Source organism: Gossypium raimondii, chromosome 9 (assembly GCF_025698545.1).
Source record: "Gossypium raimondii isolate GPD5lz chromosome 9, ASM2569854v1, whole genome shotgun sequence".
NCBI lineage: Eukaryota > Viridiplantae > Streptophyta > Magnoliopsida > Malvales > Malvaceae > Gossypium > Gossypium raimondii.
In genome coordinates, this window is record NC_068573.1 from 30,750,355 (window position 1) to 30,766,946 (window position 16,592).

Below are 16,592 nucleotides of genomic sequence, written 5' to 3' on the forward strand. Positions count from 1 at the left end.
GTGTGTGTATGTAGGAAGTGTCCTGTGAGTTGTTGCATAGGCCATTTTATAGTGGGGGACAAGATTAACTACGTGTTTAGATGCTATTGACATTGAGATCTGATCTAGTTTCCTGACAGTGACGATGATGTGACATTCTAAGATATGACGTCTTAAGACAGCTGGGTAATCAATAATTCTGAACTTCCCACGTGCATCCTATGTAAGTTCAATAAAGGTATGATGTTGTGTGAGGTTTGCTAGGTTTAGGTTTGCTTACGATAAAAAGTGAAGGTATAGTAGCTTAATTAATACACATGGCTTGCTAAGGGATCAACTTCATTGGAAGACACGTGTAGGGGTGTGCACTGTAGGTATAACAAATTTTTTTTCTGTAAAATAGATCACAATTATTTTTAAAAAAAAATTATTATTTATTAATATGAAATAATTAAGTTAAATATAAGGTTGATTTTTTTAATTTATTCTTCAAAATAGGCTTGCTTTGGCATGATGTTGGCTGGCCATTTGCAAACAAGGTAAGAAAAAACATCAACTTTGCTTCTATAACAAAAACTCAATTTAATATTGAAACTCATGGTCAACTATTAGGTTTTTGTTTTATTTTGTCGTGATTTTTTCATCTCCCTAAAAAAATTTTCATTGTGGTTTAATATTTTAGGTAATAAGATTTCTTGAGTACCTTTCAATTTCAAAATTGAATAAATTATTTTTAAAAGAAAAATCAGAACAATTTAATCTATGTCAATTTTGAAAGTGAACAATTAAAGATAATTAATCATAATGTTAATTTTTTATCAATTGTACATAATTTTGATTGGTATATTAAAAATTTAGTGCGAAATTTTACACATTTTATCTATTTGGTCTTAATTTAACAATTTATCCTACAACATTTCTACATATGTGTAAATGTTGAGGCAGAATTTGTTAAATTTTTAGAATAAATTTTATGATTGATAGAAAATATTATTACCATAATTAATTATTCTTAATTATTTATTTTGAAATTTAACATAAATTAAATTATTTTAAATTTTTAAAGAAAAATAATTTACCTAATTTTAGAATTGAGAGATACCGGATAAATCCTTTTACCTGGACTGTCAATTTCAATCGACTGAATAAAAATTAGTTAGTCCAGCAGTTCAATTACATAAATTGAATCTAGAAATTAAAGAACCAACCAAAACGAATAAAAAATCCAGATTTGGAAATTGGGAAAAAATTAACAAAAAGTTTGAGCTTTTTCAGTATATTTTGGTTTATTGAGTTGGTGTTACGGGTTAATCGGATATTAATTTGGTTAGAAAATTATAAAATATCCTCTTATCATTAAAATAAGTCATATATTTGAGAGTGTTTTAATCCTTTCATCTTAACAAAAACCAAGAAAATATACATATTGTAGGACTCAAACCCGACAATTTGATTAATAAATTTTAAATTTACCACTTAACTAAAGTTTTATTTTGATACTTTTATACATTTTTAATATGTACGATTTATTATCTCCCCGTTGTATATATATACTATTAATAAAAACCCGACGATTTATTATCTCCATCAGTTATATAATTAATTTCAAACCATATGTTTTATTGTTTATTGTATGTTACTTTTAAACAAGCATTTGTGTTTTAAATTTGTGGTTTCCACACGTATACACAGTGTGATAGAATTTTTAGTATTAATAATATATTTGATTGAATTAATGTCACAAATTAACTTGACATCAATTCAATATTGATGTTTACAACATAGTAAACAATTTAATCTAATTTTATCATTTTAATAACCTATATGTTATTAATAATTGGTTTTAAAACTATTTTTAAATATATGTTTGTGTTCCAAATTTGTGATTACTATATGCAAGTGATAGCATTTCTAGTATGAATTATTTTTAGAGTAAACTTTTGCGAAAATCAACTATTGATTCAACAAAAAACTAAAGGTGTACTAAGTTTGACTTTTGTCTTAGTTTTTCTTTTTAAATAATATTAATTAGATCCGTTGAATACGGTTTAGAAAAAGAGATAAAGATCAATTAATTTATGAATGAGTACGAATTGATTGAGTCAAAATTTATAAATTTTTAAAAAAATTTAATAATTGATTTAGTTAAATAGAATCAACCACCTAATTGATAATTGATAATCTAATTGTAAAATCTTTTTTTTTTTTAAGTATGCATTTCATGCACTCCTTTTAAACATAAAAATAAGTTTGGCAAACATCTAATCACAGCTTATAAATGGAACAGTAATACATTAGGGAACCTAAACCTTAATGGAAGAAATATCAATCTCTATCAAGCTATCTTCTTCTCCATAAAAATCCAAAGCTATCTCTATCAGTCCTTCTCTATCTTCTTCTTCCTCTTCTTCTTCTTCCCATCTCCAACACCTCTTCTCCGACGAAACCCACTCTCTGATCACCGGAAACCCCATCTCCGAGAACAAGCTATCTGGTTCAGGTTCCGAGTAGCGACGCGACAACGAAGTGTACCTCTCAATACCACGATCCAAAGCTTCTTCTCCTTCATAATCTTCATAAATAACCTCTAACGGAGCTCTCACGTCCCACTCCACAAACCTTTCTTCGAAACTCATCTCTTTTGGTGAAGAACCTGTTTTTATTGCTTCAACAAGGCTTGTTTTTGCTATGGTTTCTGTTTGGATTCTTTGTATGGCACAACAAAGACGAAGGAGAGAAAGCAAGAGTGAAGCACTTAAAAGTAGAAGAAGAGAAAATTGGAGATTAAGAGAAAAGCTTGGAGGGAAATAAAGAAGGATTAAAATGTAACAAGTGATAATACAAGAGAGAAAAGAAGGATCTGACTTTGTTTTCCAAATGGTAACAATTTCAATAGATTTCAAACACTCCCATGGATTCCATTTGCAATTCTTAATTTCTTCCATGAACGAAGACAAGCACTATGGCAAAGAAGAAAACTATGCTGAAGCAAATATCAAATAAAGAAGTTTAGTGGGCTGGTTATAAAGTGGATTGCGCTTTTTCTTTTTTTCTTTTTATTTATGCTTGGTTTTATTGTAGGTTACCTATATTAACATGGGTTTTTTTGTTTACGTGTATGTTTTAATACTGCATCCAACACTATGATTATCAAGTGTTAGTAAAATATAAACGACTCAAGGAAGAAGTATTAGTATAGAGCATATAATGATTATAAAGCTTATTAGACGTGCAAAAATTCTAACCACCAACTCGAGACATGTATGCCACTTACTTGCAACCATGAGATAACCTGAAGAGAAATATTTAAAGTCGATGAATCCCTCACCAAAATTAAAAATTTTTGCGGGTAACATTTTAATTCTACAAACGACAGGGCAACCGAGTCCGACAAGCTGTTTTAAGTTTCAATTGCTAATTTGGTGTATTGTTTTCACAATTAAGACCTTTATATACTAGCTTTTTTATGCATGCATTGCACGGAATTATTATATGTATACCATAAAATTTATTTTAAAGATATATTATAATTTTAAAAATTATTTTAGAAAAAATTGAAATCTATGAAAGAAAAAAATATAAACAATTTTAAGAAAAAGTATATTGTGTTTAAACAGTTTTATTCTTAATTTTTATTTTAATTAATTTTTACCAAATTTATTTTAATTTTGATCTTCACACTTACACATTGAATAATATTTCAAGTGTGAAAATTAGAAAGTGTAAGTTGAATAATTTTCGCATAATAAATTAATAAAACATTTCATTTTAACAAACATCAAAAATGCTTGCGGTAATATAAAAGACACATTCCTAATGTGTATGTAATATATTAGTTTACATACCCTTTAATTATATGAATTGATTGTATTTATTAATTTGTACTTATATGGTTAATAGTATCCCTACAGCAGCGGTTGAGAAGGATGACCAGATTTGACAGAAGGGAGAAGAAAGGTCTATTTCTGAGGTTTCTGGAATCAACTTTTGCTCAGGCATCGCTTCATTTCCAAAACAGCTTTACCAAATAATCTCTGTGGGTTTTTTAATTGGGCCGAATTATGTTTTTTCAATTTGCACAAGCCCGAGGGAGTCCCTGTTCCCTGTTCCCTATGACTCTTTTAGTGCTTTATAATATTTCAGCTAATTATTTAAAAAAAAAACACGAAAAATCAATCAGTCACTATTACAACATGGCTAAAGCATTAAAGATATCAATTAGAAAAAACTTTATCAATTAAAAAATTTTAATTATATTATTGTTAACAAATTTAATTAATTTAAACACAATTTAAATACAACAAATGGAAACCACACTATTATTAAAGTCAATTTATTAATATGTCTGATACTCAATAATAGGATAAATAATTTAGAACTAAAATTACCTTAAATTTTTCAATATGCCGCTTTAGATATGTAACGAATCAATTCGTGATGGTGTTGACAACTTTAGTTTTAGATAAAATTAATTAAGTTAATAAATAATTAAAATAGAATAAGTACGAGTCAAGGGTGGATCGAGAAGGTCAAATTATTAAGTCTTATTGAATTAAATCGATTCTTGAAAATAGTACAGGAACTAAAGTGTATAATGATCAAATGGCTAGAAACTAATTTAAGAGTTGGTCACTGTATCATGATAAGTAATACCTATGTATAAGATTTGAGAAGTGATAGAGTTTTAATCAAACCACCATTATTGAAAGCTTAGAGAATTTGAATGTTTAAGTCTTGCATGGGTGAAGCTAGTTAGATTAGGAAACAACATGATAGAAATGTGTTAAATGATAGTGAATCAAGCTTGAATTAAGTAGTAATTGTTTGATAAATTACGTTTTATTAAGGATTAAATTGTAAAAGATGAAAACTTTAGGATATGTTCATGAATAATGGTAATAGGAAGTCCTTGTACTATATTTATTAAGTTGGATCTAAATTCGATTGGATAAATTGTGCAATATAAATGTTTTGAATATTAAAGTAGCGAAGGAATAAATTAAATTAAATGCATTCATGTTTGATTTCGTTGAATTGTGTTGAATTATGTGATTAATGAAGTTTCTGTAATTGTATTATCGAACGTAGCCAAAGGCAATGCTGGAACTTCTAAGGCAAAAGGAAAAGAAAAGCCAAACGTCGTTTAGCTTTTGCGTTTTGTGCTTCTATAATTCAATCTCGATTTGCTTTCGCAAATTAATTATTTTTTATATTTCATACGACTATGAATTAAGGTAACGGTATCTTTTCCTTCTAACCTTTGAAATATGATTTTATCGTTAAAATTCAAATTATGTGATAAATATTCAAGATTGTTGATAAGCTATAAAATTAACATATTTTAATCTCATTCTTGATACGTTTTTGGATGATTAATTATGTAAATTAGTGAATTTGATGCTTTTAATCCTTTAAATTCATGTTTATATACTTAGGTAAGTATAAGAGAGTGAAATGAGTGAAAAATGAGCTAAAATCGGACAAAAAAAGCTATTTTCAGGATCCACACGGGCTGAGAATTTCCACTCAGGTTGGGCATACGCCTGTGTGAGCCACACGGGTTGGGCATATGCCCGTGTGAGCCACACGGGCTAGCCACACGCCCATGTGCCAGTCGGTGTCTATTTCGCAACCTACTTCCCAAATACGCAGAAAAACTCAATTTTTAGGCTTTTTCAGCATTCTAAAGTCTATAAATACCTTTTAGAAGAAGACCTAAGGGGGCAATCAGAGAAGATCGAAGAAAACACTTGAAGAACACCATTAAAATCAACTCGGAAGCAGATCTCCTTCAAGATCGAAGATCTCCTTTTAATTTGTTTTGAAGTTTTATTGAGTTTTTTTATGTCTTGTGGTTATTCTGACTTTGAGATGTTTTCATTCAGGATTATGAACTAAATTCCCTAGATACCTAGGGAAGATGAAACCTATGATGAATCTTATTATTTGATTTCTGATTTACATGATAAATACTTGATTCTTGTTCTCATTATGCATGCTTATTTCTTGTTTTAATATTTCTAGGATATTAATTCATGTTTAATATGCTTATTTCAACGGAGGAAAAGTCTCTGTTTAAGAGTAGGTCTAGCATAATTGAGTGGAATTGCATGTAATCCTAGAAATAGGATGACATAAATCTACCAAATTAGTGTCAAATCTAATAGAGGAATCCTTAGATCGAGTTAATGCGACGATAGGGGTTTTAATTAGAAAGAGATTTCAATTAATCAACCTAGAGTCAGTTATTCTTACCCTCGAAAGAGATATTAACATAATTTAGGGATTTCTACGGATCAAGACACAAGTGAATAAATCGTTTAATTCAAATTCATAATAATATGTGAAGTCTAGGTGGATTCTTTTCTGGGTATTGTCTATCTCATTGGTTATTATTCGATTATTTCATTGATTTATTCTCTGTTGCGTTCTTACATAAATTAGTTTAGTAATTTTAGATTAAAACACATCACCCTAATTTGTCGGCTAGATAATAAGAAGACGGTAATTACTAGTACTTTTAGTCCTCGTGGATACTATATTCCCTGCTCACCATAGCTATACTATTGTTCGGTAAGTGCACTTGCCTTTGACGTATTTATAGTTAGTTTAATGACCATCAAGTTTTTGGCACCGTTGTCGGGGACTAAAATATTAGGAACACTTGATTTCTATTAATTTAGCCATTTATTTTTATTGCACTTTATTTTTGTTTTTAGTTTAATTTTTATATTCTAATTTTTCTTTTGTTTGCTTCTAGCAGGTTCCTTTATTGAGGAGATGACACTAAATTATTATCAGTGGCAAGTAATGAGAACAAAGCCAATGAAAGTAGCCAGTGTTTTCAACTTGGATGCAGTCACCATGTTACCAAATCAAGTAGAACAATTAAGTAATAAGAAAATTGATGGTTTATATGTTTCTACACAGGTACATCTAGTGATGCAATGCGATACAAATGGAGGTGGAATGAACAAGCTAGAATGTTTACCCATTGCTCCTAGCACAGAGAATGAACAATTCAATTATATGGGTAAAAATTCTAGGCCTCAAAATAACCCTTATAGTAATTACTATAATGCAGGTTGGAGGAACCATCTCAATTTCTCTTAGGGTGGTCAAGGAAATCAGAGAGTACAAGCCCTTCTAGGCTTCCAACAACAACCTTACCAGCAAAAGAAGAAGCCGAACATTGAGGAGATGTTGACCAAGTTTATTTTGATGTCAGAAACACATTTTCAAAATACTGAGGCAGTACCAAAGAATCAGCAAGCATCAATTCAAGGGCTCGAAAACCAAATAGGTCAGCTTGCTAAGTTAATTTCTAAACGACCACAAGGTAGTTTGCCTAGCAATACTGAAACTAACCCAATGGAGCAGCTTCATGCAATTACTGTTCGAGATGAAGAAGGGTTAGTTGAATCTGAACTAGAACTGAGGCAAGAAATTGTAGTAAATAATGATAAGGTTGAGGTAAGCCAGAAAGAGTAAAAGTTGGTTACTACAAAATATAAAGCTCGAGTATCATATCCTAACGCGACGAAGAGAGACCACACGAATAAACAATTTGGTAAATTTCTTAAACTTTTAAAAAAACTACATATTAACTTACCATTTGTTGAAGCTCTTTCGCAGATGCCTAATTCTGTTAAATTTTTAAAGGAGCTTTTGGCAAACAAAAGAAAGTTAGATGATTCATTGAATGTAGAATTAAATGCAGTTTGCTCGGTCATTTTGCAAAATAAATTACCCAACAAATTAAAAGATCCAGGGAGTTCTACTATTCCTTGTTTAATTGGTAGTTTGAATATTAATAATACTTTGGCTGATTTAGAAGCTAGTATTAATGTCATGCCCTATAAAATGTTTAAGCAATTAGGTCTTGGGAAACCCAAACAAAATAGGATGAGTATTCAATTAGTAGATAGAACCATTAGATTTCCTAGGGGTATTATTGAAGCTGTACTTGTAAAAATCGATAAATTCATATTCCCAGTTGACTTTGTTATTTTAGACATGGATGAGGATAGTGATGTACCTTTAATTTTAGGACGACCATTTTTAGCAACTGCTAGAACTATTATTGATGTTGGCACGGGTGAATTAGTACTTTGTGTAGGTGATAAAATGGTTACTCTCCAAGCTCGTGATTCTGTTAAGACATCTAGTGATCAAGATGATTTTACAAGTTCTGTTAATATAAGTAACCATGTGGCTCAACCTTCTCTGCAGGAAACCCTTCGAAAAAACGTAATGGAGCCATGTTCCAGTCCATGCAACAGAAACAGAATGACTTATGAAGAACGAATGTTACAAATCGATGAAATAGAGGAATGGCGAATACATGTCAAGGAGAAATTGAGAATACACGATAAAAAGCCAAAGCGATGCCATGATGAGTATGTTGATAGAACAAACCAATTTAAGGTTGGGGACAAGGTAACTACTAGATAAAACGGATCCACTAATTGTCACTTCGGAGCTTGATGCAAATGGATCAAACCCTTTTATGGTACTGAACGTCTTTCCATACGGTACAGCCGAGGTAACGCATTCTGAGTTTGGCACATTTAAGGTAAATAGTACTCGACTTAAACCTTATTTTGATAATAGAATTGATAACGAGAAAGAGGAGCTTCGACTCTGCGAACCACCGTGACCGCGCGTCCATAAGGTAAGTCGAACTTAGACTTTAAATTTTGCTAACTCCTTCAAATCCATTGCATGCTAATTTAAAATGTTAAAAAAAGGGTGTATTTTTTACTCACATGCCTTAGACACATGGGCGTGTCGCAGGCCATGTGTGAAATAGGGTAATCGACAGTGAGTTACACGGCCTGGACACATAGGGGTGTCATTGGCCGTGTGAGTCTTGTGACTTAATTTTCAAAATTTGAAGGATACACGGCCTAAAATAGTCCACACGGCTTGGAGACACGGCCGTGTGGCACACACGGCCTGGACATACGGGTGTGTCCTAGGCCATGTGAATTCTAGAGCTAATTTTTTAAATTTTATTCCAAGTCAGAGAGTTACACGGGCAGGAGACACGGCCGTGTGAGAGACACGGCTAAGCTACAGGGTCGTGTGAGGTTTCACAGGGGCGTGTGAGAAGCGAAGGAAAACACACACGACCAAGCCACCAGACGTGTGGGATCTCATATGGGCGTGGGAGAAGTGAAAGAAACACACACGGCCTAACCACAGGGGCGTGTGGGATCTCACATGGACGTGAGAGAAGTGAAGGAAAACACACACGGCCTGACACACGGCCGTGTGAGCCACATGGCCTTAACACACGGGCATGTTTGAGGCGGTGTGAAGATTGGGCTTAATTTTTAATTGCACACAGGCTGAAAATACTCCACACAGTCGTGTCACATGGCCATGTTACCCAAACCTTAAAATTTCTTTCTCAATTTGTCTTTTTCTTCTTCCCCAAACAAGCCACCCCCTTTTATTTTATTTTATTTTATTATTCTTATACTTAGATTTTAACTTTATTTTAATTTTTCTGCTATTTCTATTATTTTTAGTATTATTTTTTACTATTATTCTTACAATTACCTTTAATTTTATTGGTATCATTGAGTTTTTTTCTTTTCTTTTTCTTTTTCGTTTTCGTTTTCGTTTTACTTTTGTTTTTGTTTTTGTTTTTAGTTGCTTTATTTTTATTTTATTAGACTTATTTCATTTATTATCTTTTGAACTATGTTTTTATTTTTTTATGGTTGTTTCTAATTGAGTTGTAACCTCTTAATCTTATTCATTATTTGTGTTTATTTTCTTCTTAGTTTGCACAGAATCATGCACCTCACTTTCAATTGCCTACAATTTCACTTTTCACCATTCTGGCGATTTCATCCAATATTTAGGGCAGTTTCAGTTTTCTCCTACTCTTATGATATTTTGCTTATACTTTGATTATATCTGTTTGTACATTGAGGACAATGTACATCTTAAGTGTGGGGAGGTTATTTATATAATTATTAGAAAATTCCTAAATTAGATTTTGTATTTAAGTAATTTTCTCATACTTCCATTTGAATGAATTTTTATCGATTTGGGATTTTTGTTAATACGTTTTAAATTAATTTGTAGATATTTGTGTATTGGTTGATTTAAACTTTAAGACATGAGAGAATCAAGCATGATAAGTTTATTTTCAGAATTAAAAATTTTAGGTTGTTTCCCTGATTTGAGGTATTATCTTGAAGTTTTAAATTTACAAGTTTGACATCAAAAATCATAATTTTTGTGAGATTTTAAGCCTTTAAAGCATGCATTTTTCTTGCTCATTTTATTATTGGTTATGAGAATGTCAATTTGATTTGTTATTCTAGAACTTGCTTCGATTATACATGTCGAGATTTGATATACTGAAATGATAAAGGCACTTAGGTTTTAACCCACTTATCCCATAAAAAGCCTACCTTTTTAATTATCCCTTAGTGAACCCCGTTGAGCCTAAAACACCGTTTCTTGATTTACCCATTAATGTTAACCTATAACTCATTTTTTTGTTCGTTGAGAATTTTTTTTCTTCTATTTTATTGATTCCCTTTTTTGTCGAGATTTGATTTGGTTAGTTGTTTAACTATGCTCTTTTGCTTGATTTGCTAAACTATTTCTTATTGTTCAACAAAAATCGAAAAAAATATTGATTATAATTTAGTTCTATGATTGAGCTTGAACAATTAAATTAATATTTTGAGAAAAGCTCGCTTTCTCATTATTGAATTGTTCTTAATTTATTCACTTGTTTTTAATTCAACATTTGTTTATTTTGGTAATTTATCAATTTGATCTTGATTTTAACAAACTTTTTCAGCCTTTCTCCACACCCTTAACCTAAACATCATTACAACCTCTTAAAGACCTTTTTATTTGTATATCATATCTTTTTATATTGGTGGAGATTTGATTTTCATGCAAGCCTATGGTAATGACTTTTCTTATTTGACTATTGGGTGCTTATTCTTGAACCTTAAACACTTTAAGTGATTTGAGTGAACCTTTACTGAGGATGTTAATTCTTACTGATTTTGAATTAAAGGTAATTACTTAGATAAATGGAAATATCTAAGTTTTCGTGCTTTTAAAATTTTCGACTTGGATTATTTTAACCTTTAGTACTCTTTTAGTTGAATTATGATTATTTGTGAATTATTTTGAAATATTATTGATGAGAATTACAATTTGAGAATGATTAATTTTAATGTGAGTTAAGAATTTTGCTTGAGGACAAGCAAACGCTTAAGTGTGGGGATATTTGATAAGCTATAAAAGTAATATATTTTAATCTCATTCTTGATGCGTTTTTGGATGATTAATTATGTAAATTAGTGAATTTGATGCTCTTAATCCTTTAAATTCATGTTTATATACTTAGGTGAGCATAAGGGAGTGAAAGGAGCCAAAAACGAGCCAAAATCAGGCAAAAGAGCTGTTTTCAGGATCCACACGGCCTGCGAATTTCCACACAAGCTGGCCACACGCCCATGTACCAGCTCGTGTCTATTTCGCAACCTACTTCCCAAATACGCGAAAAAACTCAATTTTAGGCTTTCTGATTTTAAAGTCTATAAATACCTATTAGAAGAAGACCTAAGGGGGCAATCAGAGAAGATCGAAAAAAACACTTGAAGAACACCATCGGAATAAATTCGGAAGCAGATCTCCTAGATCTTGCTTTTAATTTATTTCGAAGTTTTATTGAGTTTCTTTATGTCTTTTGGTTATTCTAACTTTGAGATGTTTTCATTCAGGATTATGAACTAAATTCCCTAGATATTTATGGAAGATGAAACTTATGATGAATCTTGTTATTTGATTTCTGATTTACATGATAAATACTTGATTCTTGTTCTCATTATGCATGCTTATTTCTTGTTTTAATATTTCCAGGATATTAATTCATGTTTAATGTGCTTATTTCAGTGGAGGAAAAGTCCATGTTTAAGAGTAGATCTAGCATAATTGAGTAGAGTTGGATGCAATCCTAGAAAAGGACGACATAAATCTACCAGATTAGAGTCAAATCTAATAGGGGAATTCATAGATCGAGTTAATGCGACGATAATGGTTTTAATTAGAAAGAGATTTTAATTAATCAACCTAGAGTCAGTTGTTCTTACTCTCGAAAGAGATATTAACATAATTTTGGGATTTTTACGGATCAAGACACAAGTGAATAATTCGTTTAATTCAGATTCATAATAATAAGTAAAGTCTAGGTGGATTCTTTCCTGGGTATTGTCTATCTCATTGGTTATTCGATTATTTCATTGATTTATTCTCTGTTGCGTTCTTAGATAAATTAGTTTAGTAACTTTAGATTAAAACACACCACTCTAATTTTTCGGCTAGATAATAAGAAGACGGTAATTACTAGTACCTTTAGTTCTCGTGGATATGATATTCCCTGCTCACCATAGCTATACTATTGTTCAATAGGTGCACTTGCCTTTGTTTTATTTATAGTTAGTTTAGTGACCATCAATTGTGATTGCTTGCACATAAGAGTTGAATCGATTATATTATGATGATATGTATTACAGAGGTGATTATGATTTTAATGCCCTATTAAATGATGTTGGACTTAGTTCGAGTATAGTTGGCATGCCATAGGATCATTGATATAGTAGCCATTGTCGCTAGACAATCCAGGATGGCATCTTGAGCAGTACAGATAGATATATAAAAAAATCTTCGTTGTCAGGTAACCTGGGATGGTTGAATATACTAATTATAAAAGTCATTGTTGCCAGACAATCTGGGGTGACAGAATAAATTAGATCCAAGTATTCGTCCTAATTCTATCATCGAATAATAGGGGCCAAAATAGATTGAAACCTGTCTTAAGACAAGAAGCCCTTTGTCTCGAGACACATTAATGAAATGTGATAATAAAGATCGGATTCGAGTCCCAACTTTTAATTTTATTTAGTATCATCTTATAACTCGATGAATTAGATTATTTAACTCAATAAATATGAAAATTAAGATTGAAATGGATAATCATATTGATATAAATGATTTTGTGTTTTAAATAACTAGATGAAGAAGTAAATTAGCTTTAGTTGATTCAGCAACATAATGTGACATCACATACTTTGATCCAAAAATCAGGTCGGGTATGAGGCGTTACAAGATATATTATATAAATAAAGCTTATGATAATATCATTCCTTCAATATCGAACATTTTACTCTTCTTTTCAAAAGTATAAATATCTTTTATCAATTTAGCCTCTTTTTTTGTTAATTTTGATCCTAATTTTTTTTAAACAGTCGAATTTTATTATCAACTTTTCAAAAAGAGTTGAATTGTTGCTTTTTAACGGAAATACTAACTAAAACGCTAAATTTTTAAACATAACTACTCGCATGACAATCCACATGTACTACATGTTTTTTTTGGAATTTTTATTAAATTATATATTATTATTTAAAATTTTTCTAATTTTAAATTATTTATTGAAATGTCATATAATACAAATAGTGCCACATCAACATGAAGTACAAGTGGACTATCATGCGAGTTTCTACACTGATTGTAACACCCCAAACCCGGCCTAAACGTTATGGCCGAATCTAGCGATGTCACATGGAAAGGGATTTGAAGACAAGATTGTCGAGTTTAAAAATCGTTTCAGTAAGTTAGCTTTTATTTAATTCGAAAAAAAAAACTAGTTGATTTGCTTTAAAACTTGTCTCTTAGCGGAAGCTTTTGTAACCAATTAATTTAAGAAAAATCGTTTCTATTTACGAAAAACCTTAGTTTTTAGGAAAAAAACATGTTTTGTGGAGTTGCAATTTTAAAAAAAATCCATAAAAAAAACAGTATAAAGTCCCAAATTTAAAGCCAACCAGTCCATAGTTCAGAAGATACATCAAAAACCCCCAAATAAGTAATAAATTCTAGGCATTAACGAAAAACAGTCTAAATTTTACGTGTGGCCACAATCAAGTCCTCCGTTGCATCGACTCGTCAAGTCTAGGGAATTACCTGTACAGATTAAACAGAGAAAGGGTGAGTTTTTACAAACTTAATGTGTAATCCCCACAGAAAATATGCATACAAATAATCAACAGAATTTAGTTAGATATAGTCTGGAGCCTGTGCCCATCACAGAATCAGTTTGGCCCTTAGCCCATTCAGATACAGTCTGATAAATACATTAGGGCCTTGGCCCATATCAGATACAAAATGCAGATATAGTAAATCAGAATCCTACCCACCAGCCTCTACACACCATCTCCATCCAACCCTACACCATGTGAGGATTAAATCAACCCACCCATCCCTACACACTATGCTGTACCGAAATGCGGCACATAATTAGAAGGTTGCAGCTGAGCTGCCAGATAACAGGCTTAATAACCTTTCAGACACTTCCTCCAAAAATCATCAACCCACCCCCAATGCAATGCAACATACCAAATATGTCATGCCATTATGTAATTAATAGTACATACATTCGGATATCATAAGTCATGCTCAATATAGAAATCAGACAGACAAATCACACATATAGGGGTCTAAGTAAAGCTTACCGACCCTACAGTAGGTCCATAGTCGACTTGGGCGACCCGTGCAACCTTACAGAACTTTTCAGAAAAATGGGCTCACACGCCTATGTGGCCCACTCGGCCCAAATTGGCCTTGGCCACGTGATCTATTTTTAATGTAACCCGTGCTAGTTAATTATTCATATACATTTTCACTATTTACTTATATGTTCCTTTAAAGCTGTCTACTTGAGTCACTGTTACTAAATTATTTTTTATCTTGAGCTACATAATTTCAAATTAAGATCCGCTTGATGTCTTTGAAACTAGACTCAAATACCTTTCTACCATAAAAGTTTCAGAATTTTTGGTTTAGCCAATAAGTACAATAAAATCTTAAATTTACCCCTATTTTGCTATCTGATAGCTTCGTCCCTTCTTTGCTAAAAATTAATTATCTCTTAGTAAAAAATTTGGATGATGTTTCCATTTGTTTCTATTGAAAATAGACTCATTAATAATTTAAACATGTAAATTTTAACCCCTAATTATTTTTATCCAATTTTTGATGATTTTCCAAAGTCAGAACAGGGGAACCCAAATTCAATTTGACCTTGTCTCATAAAGTTTATTATACCTCACGATTTAAAATTCCATTACTTACATCATTTCTTCTATGAGAACCTAGACTCAATAAGCTTTAATTCCATATTTTGTTCATCCTCTAATTCGATTTTCACAATTTATGACGATTTTTCAAAGTTATCTTACTGCTGTTGTTCAAATAGCAAGTAATTTTGACATTTCGCCGAATCCCTTATTTTTTGCTTTTCGAGTACACACCTGGTTTTATTTGATGCTAAAATAGTCCCCGAGCACTTCAAAGCCTACAATAAAGACACTCAACATCAATTTAATGGATTTATAAGCGAGTTGACAACCAAGAACGAACTGAAACCAAACTTACCACCAAAGATAACCCTCCGTTTAACTATTGTTAAGACAAGAACACTGAATTCACCAGTCCGAGCCTCCCCCTACGCCCAAATCGCAGAGAAAAAACATTACCACTTTAGTCGTTAAGAGATTCATGACAGAAACGAAGAGAAACACTTACTGAAACTAAGCGAACACTAACCGCGTACGAAAACAAAGGAAAATAAATGGATTATGGAAAAATCAAGAAGAAGAAAAAGAAGAGAAAGATGGAAAAACTCAGAGAATTTTGGCAAGAGGAGAGGGAGAAGAATAGACGGCAGAATTTTTTTGGAAAAGAGAGTCAAAATTCGGTTATGGGAAAAATAAAATAAAATCTTGATAACCCCCAAAATCCCTTAATCTTCTCCCCTATTTCCCACTACACATCCACTACTCAGAATCCCTCTATTACACAGCTATATCCCAAAATCTGAGCAAAAAAAAATACTCTTACCTGCATAAGGATTCGAACACAAGACCTCCACCATAATAACATACCATTTAACCACCAGACTAGCACGCCCATTCTAATATAATTTACCCAACAATCAAATAAAAGTCTACTAAACAAGAGTAATGCCTAATTCATTCAAAATACCAAAATTTACCCAAGCGAAGGCTTGAACTGGAGACCTCCCAAACACTCCCAGAACACATAACCACTAAAGCTGACAGATATTTGTGTCATATTTTCACAATAACGAAATTAAATATTTTAGGGCGTTACACCGACATCATTAAAAAGTAATATTTTAGTCAACATTTCCATTAGATAAAAGGTTAATATCCAAAATTAGGGTAAAAGTACCATGGAGACCTTTAATTAAGAGTCAGATTCCAATTTGCCCCCTTTGTTGGATCTAGTGCCCTAAGTGTTTGTAGACTTGTATTTTTCGAATAAATTGGTTTAATAATATCCATTAATTACATTAATGCCTTTTGTATATTGTCCTCACTGTTTTTGCATGCAATGCAAAATGGAAATAAGTATTAGCTCACTGGCCATTTAATGTTTAACTAATACTAGACGATATTACGTGGATAACTCGTAATACGAAAAGACAACTTGTATTAGTAGATGAGCCTAAATATGTCATTAATCTAACCGAAAATGAGCAAACC

The 16,592-nt window shown here is 31.6% G+C and overlaps 1 protein-coding gene across 1 annotated transcript; it reads right to left on the reverse strand.

Moving 5' to 3' along the window:
• Window positions 1-2,282: 2,282 nt before the first annotated feature.
• On the reverse strand, window positions 2,283-2,924 carry LOC105797895 (hypothetical protein). Its single transcript, XM_012627777.2, has one exon. It carries the CDS (start codon window positions 2,922-2,924, stop codon window positions 2,283-2,285), a length of 642 nt encoding a protein of 213 aa, XP_012483231.1.
• Window positions 2,925-16,592: the final 13,668 nt, after the last annotated feature.

Coding starts and splice junctions, on each gene's coding strand:
- LOC105797895 (XM_012627777.2), bottom strand. CDS start 2,924: ATGGAAGAAATTAAGAATTGCAAATGGAATCCATGGGAGTGTTTGAAA.